The 10,831-nt window shown below is 39.0% G+C and overlaps 1 protein-coding gene across 1 annotated transcript in view; it reads left to right on the plus strand.

Moving 5' to 3' along the window:
- The window catches only part of camsap2b (calmodulin regulated spectrin-associated protein family, member 2b), a 45,513-nt gene extending 34,682 nt beyond the window's left edge, over positions 1-10,831 (plus strand). The window contains exons 7-18 of the mRNA XM_016492075.1: positions 1,374-1,464; positions 1,554-1,638; positions 1,724-1,749; positions 1,972-2,038; positions 2,130-2,378; positions 2,953-4,771; positions 5,660-5,796; positions 6,388-6,608; positions 6,996-7,092; positions 8,447-8,559; positions 8,833-8,951; positions 9,250-10,831. Of these exons, the coding sequence (XP_016347561.1) occupies positions 1,374-1,464; positions 1,554-1,638; positions 1,724-1,749; positions 1,972-2,038; positions 2,130-2,378; positions 2,953-4,771; positions 5,660-5,796; positions 6,388-6,608; positions 6,996-7,092; positions 8,447-8,559; positions 8,833-8,951; positions 9,250-9,546 (3,321 nt within the window). The 3' untranslated portion in view covers positions 9,547-10,831. The remainder of the gene's footprint in view (positions 1-1,373; positions 1,465-1,553; positions 1,639-1,723; positions 1,750-1,971; positions 2,039-2,129; positions 2,379-2,952; positions 4,772-5,659; positions 5,797-6,387; positions 6,609-6,995; positions 7,093-8,446; positions 8,560-8,832; positions 8,952-9,249) is intronic.

Here is a 10,831-nt window from a genome sequence, read left to right on the forward strand (position 1 = left end):
TTTATTTCATTTTTTTTTCTAGCATGATTTAGTATCTGAAGTTTTCTCAGATGTTTCAACACAATGAATATGATGTGTGTTTCCCATTTGGTTCAGTGTTGCAAACTTTATATGGTTTCTAGGATACAGTTTCTGAGCACTTTGTGGTGATTTTCCACGGAATATAGTTTGAGGCCAATGCAAGTTTGATCACTGGAGTATTACAGGGAATTTCAGCAGGGCTGACGCAGGAAAGGAAAGCCGACCAGTGCGTGTTTTAAATCTGACGGTTTGGGATGACTGAGTCATCGTTTGTGTGCATGTGAAAGCGCTGCCAAGTGGATCGCCTCAGACAGTTATGTTAGTGGTGTGGTGTGTCTAGATAAACACAGTCCATGTGTAGCCATTACCTCACACAGGCACCATTATAACCTATTTTTTAAGCAAATGTGTTACATTTTCCAAACTGGCAGTCGTGTATTTACCATTATGTCAGATGAGTCTGTGGTCGATTATGTAAACCAGGTTAAAATACTTGTCAGCTGCTTCAGCCAATCACATGTACTCGAGTAAAACAAAGGTACATTTGATTTCTTTCGTCATTTAGGGCTTAAGTGGTGTTTTTCACTAAAAAAGCCTTTTTCATGAGGCTAACAGCCACTAACTGTGGTGAAATAAAGGTGGCAGGACTGAATAAATCAGCAGAGTGCTGGGTCTGTTCTGTTCGTGTCAGCCTGCCCCGGTTGCTTTGTTGCTCTTGTCGGGTCAGAACACCCTTTAATGCACTGAAAGAGACTCATTTTATGGTTGCTGCACAGTTGTTTTCAATAAACACACTATATTATGTTATACACTGAGGAAAGTCAATTTATTTTGCACAGTTATTATGTTGTTTAAATAGCTTAAACTTGTGTTTGTGTTCTGTCACAACATAATGTTATGATGCCTATTGGGTGATCAGAATCTAGACTTCACTGCCACCATGTTCAGATCACATGACCATCCATACTATTCCTCATGCAGTGTATATAGTATGAATACTGTGTGTAGTCTGCAAAATTTCTGTATGCAAAGAATACCCAGGTTTATAAATCATACACCGCACATTTTTTAAAAGTAGTAGGCAGTACACAGTATATACTGTGTAGTATATACGTACATTAGCCATTATCTTGCTTTTTGAAGTTAGTAAGAGTCTGTTACAATCTATAAGAGAACATTGACACCTTGTGGTTATTGAGCAACATTACAAACATGTCAGGCCCTTCGTTCAATATATTTAGAGACTGAAGAGAGACTGTCTGAAAGTTTTCCATCTAGGTCTCTTCACTACTTCTCTTTGCTGTGTATCATTTTCTTCTCAATAATTTTAGTGTGTGTTTGTGTGTTTTCAGAGTAACTACCTTGTGTTTATGGCAGAGCTATTCTGGTGGTGTGAAGTTGTGAAACCATCTTTTGTTCAGCCCCGCACACTCAATACCAAAGGTAAGGTCTGTCTCATCTGGTGTCATTATATTTGGTGTGCATGTCATGCATTTTATTAGGACCAATTTTGTTTATCTTTTCTTTTGTAGTATCTGACCCATCCCAGTCCAATAAAATGGCTCCCATAACCAAACAAAACCTGATCCACAGACCAGGCAGTCCAGAACAGTCTAGGTTTGTCTTAAATACAATGCAAGTCTGAGGTTTACAAAGAATTTAAATAATGAATTTATGCAAGTCTGAATTTATATTCCTTTAGGTCACAACCTAAAACTGACAACTCAGGTAAGATTTCCAAAAATTAATTAAGTCACACTTTTATTGAACTTATAAGAGATTTTGCACCTCATATTACTTTTGTATATCCTGTAGCTCATCTGGTAAAACACACACACTGATCAAATGTATAGCTTGAATGCACTGAATAAATGTAGATGAACTTTTATTTAGTTGTAAACACTTACTCGCTTCATGTAAGTAAATGGGTATTTCTTTCTCTCACAACAGTTAACAGGCGGTCGTCCTCCTTGTCGTATGTGGACGGATGTGTGGGGACATGGCCTAAAGAGAAACGGTTTGTGCACTCTACAAACTTTCTATGCATTTGACTCTCTTACTCTGTCTTTTACATGCTGCAGATGAGTAACTGTTTGTCTTCACCTCAGGTCTTCAGCTCATGGGATATCATTTGAGATTCCACTTGATGACAGCATGAGTTCATCTTCAGGACGTGGACTGAGCCGATCGGCAAGCACTGAAGGTTTGGGTTTTAAAGTTCACCACGCGGCCCGAGGCATGCGGAGGAACCTCTCCTTCCAGCCCGTTAATGGGAACGCCCACAGCAAAATACGTGAGGAGGATGATGAGGAATCCAACAGACACATCAGCAGACATCATCTGGGAAACTACACTGAGTAAATCTTTGTTTTCCTTTTAGGGTCATTTAAAGCTACAGTTCACCCAAAAATGAAAATTTTGTCATTATTTACCCACTTTCATGTTATATTAAACCTGTGTTTTTTGAAACACAAAAGAAATTTGACTAAATTAAATTGCATGGAGAAGGACACTGTCAAAATGACAAAACCACAATAAAAACAACACACACAGTCCATACAAGTGTAAGTCCCTTTAAGTCCATACTAAAATTGTAAAAAGGTGACAATACCAGTCTTTCTGCTTTATTGGCATTATCAAGTACAGACTCAATTCAGTACCCGCTGATAAGCCAGTTTATTTGCAGTGAAAGCGTCCAAACTGCAATATTTTGCATACATGCAATGTGTCCAATGTGTAAATGATATGACTTACACACTAAATCTAATTGAAACTTCAGCACAGTCTGCATATTTTAAAAAGATTAGGACAAATGTCACTACCTCAACCTCACAGTTTTATTATATTCAGTGGACAGCTATTATATATTGAAGTAATTGTTATCCAGATCTTGAAAATTCATTGAAACTGAATGAATATCCCATGTTTCAGGTACTCAAATGGTGTATCAGCAGACAACCCACGCCCTCCGTATAACCCTCAGCCCAACACCCCTAGTATAGAAGAAGCCCTGAAGATCATCCATGACTCTGAGCGACCCCACAGCAGCTTGCAGCCCCCATCTGGGGACAGCGCTTTTTTCCTGCACAACCCATCTTCCTACAACTCCGCATCTGATCCAAACGATCCAGAGGACTCGCTTTCCAAGGCCAGAGCGGATGATGCGGACCTAAATTCCACCTCTACTGACCTGGACACTGGAATCCATGTCCGTACCGAAGATATCCAAGACGGACAGGATGAGGATTCATCCCTGAAGGACTATTCAGACATGGACCAGGACTGCGAAGCTCGTTCCTGTCCACTTCCGGAGATATCCGGCAGCCCTTGTCCAAACCTTTTGGAAACACGCTCCCTGGCCACCAGCATGGCCTCCTCGTTGGGTTCTGCAGTTCGCATGACCAGCTTTGCCGAACAGAAGTTTCGTAAACTAAGCCACGGCGATGGCCGCAGCAGCGGGAGTGGCGGTAACACGCCTGAGAGCGGCGACCTGAACGTCACAACCCCAGGAGCGACTGGGACAGTTCGTTCGATTACTCCTGACGCACACTGCCCCTCTCGCATCACCTCCCCTCGTGATACCTCACACCTGTTGGCGTCGGAGATGGTCCAGTTGAAGATGAAGCTGGAAGAGAAACGCAGAGCCATTGAGGCACACAAGAAGAAAGTCGAAGCAGCTTTCACGCATCACAGGCAGCGCATGGGCAGGACCGCCTTCCTCAATGTGGTCAGGTGTAAAGGAGTTGTGTCACCACTAGGGGGCGACAGTGAAGGCCCAGATGGTCGGGAAAAACAAACCAGTGACCTGCAACCTCTAAAGACACCTTTGAATTCGAATGACTCCGATTCTAGACTTGAGAGATGTCGACCTGACGGCGCACCGCCGAAATCACCCTTAGAGGAAGCAGCCGTGGAGGTGGACCTGGCAGAGTATACGCAATCCATCGAGCGCCTGAACACGTCTCTGAACTTCCTACAGTCAGAGATGCAGCGCTTGGCACAGCAACAGGAACACATCATGCAGATGCGTGAACACCAAAGTTGGGTGATTTCGCCACCCGAGCCATCGCCACGTAAACAGATGCGTGAGCTGCGCAGCAGCAGCTTAGTTGGTCGAGGTTCGGTGGGGTCGCTCTCCCCCATTTTGTCGTCCACCGGTTCGCCACGCACGACTCACCGTTCGCCCTCTACGATCAAAAGGAAGTCCGCGTCTTTCCACGCAAGGACGCCACGAACGCCAAGGCCCAACGAGCTGAAGGTCACCCCCTTTAGCCGCATGCTCAACTCTCAACAGTCAGTGGACAGCCTGCCTCGACTTAGACGTTTTTTGCCGAGTCAAGCGCAGTCCAGCCCATTTGCCTATTTGGGAGATGATGAGGGACCTTCCAGTGAGGACCACACAGCTAGAGAAAAGCCATGTAAGAAAGACTCCAAAGATGCAGCTGAAAATTCGCCATCTGCTCAGGTGAATGAAAAGCAGAGAGAAGATAAACAGGATGTTGGAGAGAGTAACAAAATCATGAATGCACCAACATCTGAGGTTCTGTCTCAGCCGACAATGGACCATTTGACGGTAACAGCCAGTGGACACACAAATGAAGAAGAGTCGCATGAGAAGAAGAATCTGATTGAGGTTCCTCTCTCTGTTCTGAAGCCTCTGGATGGACATGATCTGGAGAGCAGCAAAGAGACAGAGACTGGATTAGAATTTAGACCAGACCAGAAGATGTGCTGTGGCTTCTTCTATAGGGTGAGAAATCATATATTTGCATAGGACGTATAAAGAGTTGTAGAGCAGAAATCACTCGCATATAAAGAAAATTTGTCTAAATCAGGGGTTTTCAAATTGGGACCCCAAATTTAGAGACAGCGTAAAAACTTTTTACATAAATAATCGAAATAATTTTATAATTATGAAAAAAGTAGAATGAAATAAATAAAAAAATGAAAGTTTAATTTTAAATAAATAAATATAGTAATAGAAACTAAATATTTTCTAAATAATAGTTTACACATATTTATAATATTCATTTCACAGTATGAATTGGGCCTTTTTACATAAAATATATTGCCTTTTAAATACAGTATATTGCTCAACTGCCTTTTAAAATTTAGGATGGGGTCCCTAACAAGTGAATGATCATATTTAGGGGTCCTTGGCATCTAAAAGATTCAAAACCCCTGCCCTAAATAACTGACACATGTTAAAGCAATGAAAAAAAAAAACTTAATGAACTGAGTTATTTACAATACTAGCAGATTTTACTGCCATACCTGACAATATTTCTCTAAAATATCGAAAACCAGGGGCTTATTTCAAACAAACAAAATACTTTCATTCTTTGTATTTGGCACAAATGGTGACAGTGTATGGTGCTCCGATAAAGGGCTTCAGCATGTCTTTGTAATTTTAACCCCATTTTAATGTGCAATTCTCAAGCAAGCGCTCATTTGAGATAGACTCTTTGTATTTTAAAAATGTGTTTGGGTTCTTGTGTTTGAGTTCAGTGTTTGTGCTTTCTATCGTTCATGAAGCACAACACAATGTTCTGTGAGCGACATTGTCTCGTACACCCAGCTGCACATGAGGTTCTGTGTCAGAATGAAATAATTGTTTGTTTGTGTTGCTGTGACTCAGGATGACCTAAAGCCAGAGGACGATATTGCACAGAAGAAGGCAGCTCTGATGGAAAAAAGGCTACGGAGGGAGAAAGAGATGCAGATCAAGAAACAGCAACAGGAGGCCGAGATGGAACAAAAGAAAGAAGCAGCACGGTATGAAAAACACCACAACTCCAACATCACACAATAACAGAGAACTACACGATCACAGTAAACTAAGTCACACAATCACAGATACTGTAACTAATTCAACACATCATGCTACAGATATCAATGTGTGCTAAAGATATAGGTGTTTTTAGAAAGAGGTGTTGTTAAAGCAGGTGAACAAACTGGCATTTTAACTAAGCAGTAACCGTTGCAGAGGATAATTGAAATGTTTAATGTGTGAAGATAGAAATAAACAGTAAAATACATCATTTTTTTTTAAATAAAAATATAAACTAAGAACAAATTATTTTAATTTATACTCAGCAGTATAACAATAATAAAATACTAAAACATTTTAAAGCATTTGAAGTTAAGATCTTTCCGTAACATTTCTGAGTGATGACACAAATTAAAAGTTGAACTGATTCATTGAAATTACTAGTCACTGGAATATACTCCATCCAGGTTTCACCCATTTTGGTTCTGTATTTAATAAATGAATTCAAAATGGTTTGTAAAAGCCATTAAACTTGTAAAAGCAAGGTTTTAGGGAAATTTGTTCATCATATTTGTATTCTCTGCTTCGTTAATCAGATTGAAAGCAGAAGATGAACGTGAGAAGAAGGAGGAGGAGAAGGCAAGACGGGATTATATAAAAAATGAATGTTTGAGGAAGAAGCAGCTCAAACTGATGGAGGACATGGACAGTGTTATTAAGCCACGCCCCCCTAGTGTCAAGCAGAAGAAGCCACGCCCCAAATCTATGCACAGAGACATCATGGAGTCTCCAAAACCTCCAGCACGGACAACCACAGGTACGATGGGGAATAGTTTTTTTGTTGTTCTTTTTTTAAAAACAATATTACAATTATTAAAATATTACTTTTTATTAATTATAATTATGTTAATATTATTATTAAAACCATAATTAGTATTAATAATAAATATGAATCTATATTTTAATATTTTTTATTATTATTATATAATTAGTAATATAAAATAATCTAATTATATTATATATTTTTAATAATATTAATAATTATATATCTACATTTTGTTTTATTAACATTTTTAATCATATAAAAATGACACTTAAATACACTTAATTTGCTCTCATGATATCAGAGCTTTTGAAACTGGCTTCTAAAAGAAAATGTATGCCAATTATGTGCATGTATATGCATTCGTATTTGTGTGTTCAGGGTCAAGACCTCGTGGATATTCTGTGTCCAGCTTATCACTCGCCTCCCTTAATTTGGCAGACAGTGAGAGTGTCCAATCTGATAAGAGGACATCCAGGTGAGACTATGTCCAGTTCACTGTTACCTTCCCTGTTAAAGATCATTCAAAAACAGAGAACATAATGAGTTTTTGTCGAGATTATAAATGCCACACTTTTGTATTAATCAGTACTGACACACATCTCTGTTGTCTTGTTCATAACCCCCTGTCTATGGTATCTCTGTCTTTTCTCTGGTTGCTCAGAGGCAGCAGACTGTCTCCTGGCAGTCTGTGTTTCTTTCTGAGCTCCCCTAAAGGGAGAAAGGGAAGGTCAGTTTGCAGACAGCATCATACCCATGTCATTAGGTCTCCCGACGGCTTGTCATTTCAGCTTGGGCACTGGACAAACTCATTCGCTTGGACAGATCAGTTCACTGGATCACCAGCATATTAGTGGAACATAATAAACTGTTATAATTATCATCTCTGAATCATTTGTCATAAAACAAACAGTAGCAGTCTTTGTGTTCATGTTTTGTTGTATAACAGTATATATTTGTTTTTTGTAGTGATTTTTGTTGGCTACTTTATCATAACAACAACAACAACAGAAAATGGCTCATCTTTTAGCAGTTGTTTATGAAACTCAGTTTAGCATTGTGTCTTAAAGGGATAGTCCACCCAAAAATTACATTTTCATTCCAAACCTGTATTACTTACTTTCTTCTGTAGAGCACGAAAAGGTATTTTGTAGATTGTTAGTAACCAAATGGTTTTGGGTCCCATTGGCTTCCACAGTATGGACAAAAAATCAGTAGGACCAGAAACTGTTACCAACATTCTTCAAAATATCTTCTTTTGTATTCCACAGAAGAAAGAATGTCATACAGGTTTGGAATGACATGAGGGTGAGTAAATAATAACAGAATTTTCAGTTTTGGTTGGACTATCCCTTTAACCAGTTGCAAGTGATAAATTATACCACTTCCATGTTAGTTTTTGTCCAGCGACAAATGACAAGTGACAAGACATTTTGTCAGTCCATCTGGTTGCAACAGAATCATGCTCTGCATTACTGTATAAAAACATCACATACGTTCTGATTGGCCATTACTTCTATGACAAGTCATGCAGAATTTTTGCTTTCACTGTGGGCTTTTTAAATTACTTGAATTAGTTGCTGGAAACTTGCACCTGGTTAGAACATAGTCCAATGAGTTGCAATTTCTCCTTCATCCATGCTCCGCTTCCTTTCTTACTGCCTTCAGCTTCTCAACATCAGTGTGTGGAATTATGCTTACTACTGGTTTTTGGGCAGTTGATTTGATATGAAACATTGCTTTTTCCAGCAGCAATAAGGGCCACCTGTTAAATTAGTACTTCAGGCTTTATAAAAGAGCTATTTTAAGTGTGTCTGATTGTGTATTTTCAGGCCAGAGTCCACAGAGGGCTTTCTGTCACCGTGTCCATCCATAAGTGGAAACGGGGAGAACTGGGAGCTTGAATCAACAACATCGTCTGCTGCATCTAACGCAGAATACACAGGTGACATGACAATCTAATGAATTTAATGAACTGCAAAAACATTTTAACCTAAAATCTTTATGTAGAAGAACGTTTTTAAAGTATTTATTTCAGCTACCAACAAGCAGTATGCCATTTACTGTAACACTAAACTGAATACACTGAACTTTGACATTTTAAATGGATAAAATTGACTGACCCCTATCATAACCTTGTCATGACCTTGAACCTCAACAGCAGTCTGCATACAGATGTTGATAGCTTCCTCTAATTCTTATGTCTCTTCCTCTCTAGGGCCAAAGTTGTACAAGGAGCCCAGTGCTAAATCAAATAAACACATCATCCAGAACGCACTGGCTCACTGCTGCCTCGCGGGCCGTGTCAATGAGGGACAGAAGAACAAAATCCTGGATGTGAGGGGAAAAAATGTTGCACAAGCATTGCTGTAGAAAATTCTATTTAATTTATGTAGCGAATTAAAAGTCTTACTCTATGTAACAAATATGGTTTTATTTAGTGATTTATTCTTTTTTTTATTTCATTTTTTCTATTCTGGGACTGTGGAATATGAAGATACTACATGAGTCCTATTTAAATAAATAGTTCTTGATTCACTTGGTGCAGAGGTGTAGAGGTCTAGATTGTCATTTAAAACCTGAAGGGGAATAATAATGATTTCATATTTGTAAGTATTTGTTTTATGTTTCCCAGGAAATGGAGAAAACCGAAGCCAACAACTTCCTGATTCTGTTCAGAGACTCTGGCTGCCAGTTTCGCTCTCTATACACATATTATCCAGAGGCGGAGGAGATCAACAAGCTGGCTGGCATCGGGCCCAAGACCATCACACCCAAAATGATCGAGAACCTCTACAAATACAGCTCGGATAAGAAACAGTTCAGCAAAATCCCCGCTAAGACCATGTCAGCTAGTGTGGACGCCATCACCATCTACAGCCACCTCTGGCAGATCAAGAAACAAAACACACCCAAAAAACTCCTCAAATAAGTTGACCACTCACTGAGAGTGTTCCTGCCTATCGGACATTATGATGCACATCCTGAATGTAAAGAAATAATTTTTGCGGGCTTTGGATGTTCATTTGTGGCGAATTCGAGACCTTCTGTTCTACAGTACACATACACACTTATGTGTGTTTGTTTGCAGCACTGACGGATGAGCTTTTAAGTCATTTTTATTTCCGACATGTTAAATTTTGTGGCCTTATGCTTGTCTTGTTGTGTCTTTTATGCAATGCTTAACGCACACTTACTGAGTTTATAAGCAAGTCATTGCATCATATGAAGATACACAATCTGCTTCTTTAGTGTTTGCGGAAATGGAGGTGTAAAAGATTATATTAGGGACATACTACACTTGAAGACTAACGTTACAGATGGTCATGCAGTTGAAGAAGCATTTAGTGTACTGGAACCTCAGAATTTCTTGCTTTATTTAATGTCTCTGTTTTTATATTTTGAATATTTTGTTGGACATCTGCTACCCCAGGAACGTGTGTAAAATTAGCTACATTAAGAGTTGTTCGCTCAAGACTTGCTATAAAATGAACATGCTTGGGTTACTCTGTATGTGGTGTAAAAGTAATGATGGAGCCTTTAACTGATTAAGTTGAGGACCAAAACTAAACATGTTAGTTAGAATGATAAAATACATTCCTATATGTTGCTATCGCTAGTGTCATGACCCAGAATATCTGGGTGCCGCGTATGTTTGAAACATACATTTTAGAGAGACAGAGCAGTTTAGCTGACTGTTTGAGTAGAGTAAATTTCCGTATGAATAATACAGAGGAAACACTGAGTTACTGAATATCATATAATGAAGCTTTCAAAGAGATGGTGCATATTATTGCTAAATCATGTGGGAACTAATTTTTAATTATGAAGTGCATTTTTAAGAGCTGGGATTATTTGGGCAGGCTGTTGTCTGGTAACACGTTTTGTCTTCGGGTGCAAAAGAATCGAAAGATATTTGTTATTTTTACTAAGTGAAGTAAATCATTGTTTGAACTTATTGATACTGTACAGATATAGTTTTACATACTAAGCATATTTTTTAAGCCATTGAATATTACTGATATTTTTCATATGAAAAAGATGATGTTTAACAGGTGCAAGTATGATGGGACGTGATAAGAGTAGAAGTAAGATGTTCTGAGAGATGTTCATTTCCACACGCTGTCTAATCTTTTTCCAGGTCATCTCCGCTGTTTGTTTGTCATATGCTTTGCCTGTTGTATTTAAATGTTAACCTCAACATAAATACAGATTTA

This window comes from Sinocyclocheilus anshuiensis, unplaced genomic scaffold, assembly GCF_001515605.1.
Source record: "Sinocyclocheilus anshuiensis isolate Anshui unplaced genomic scaffold, SAMN03320099.WGS_v1.1 scaffold1155, whole genome shotgun sequence".
NCBI lineage: Eukaryota > Metazoa > Chordata > Actinopteri > Cypriniformes > Cyprinidae > Sinocyclocheilus > Sinocyclocheilus anshuiensis.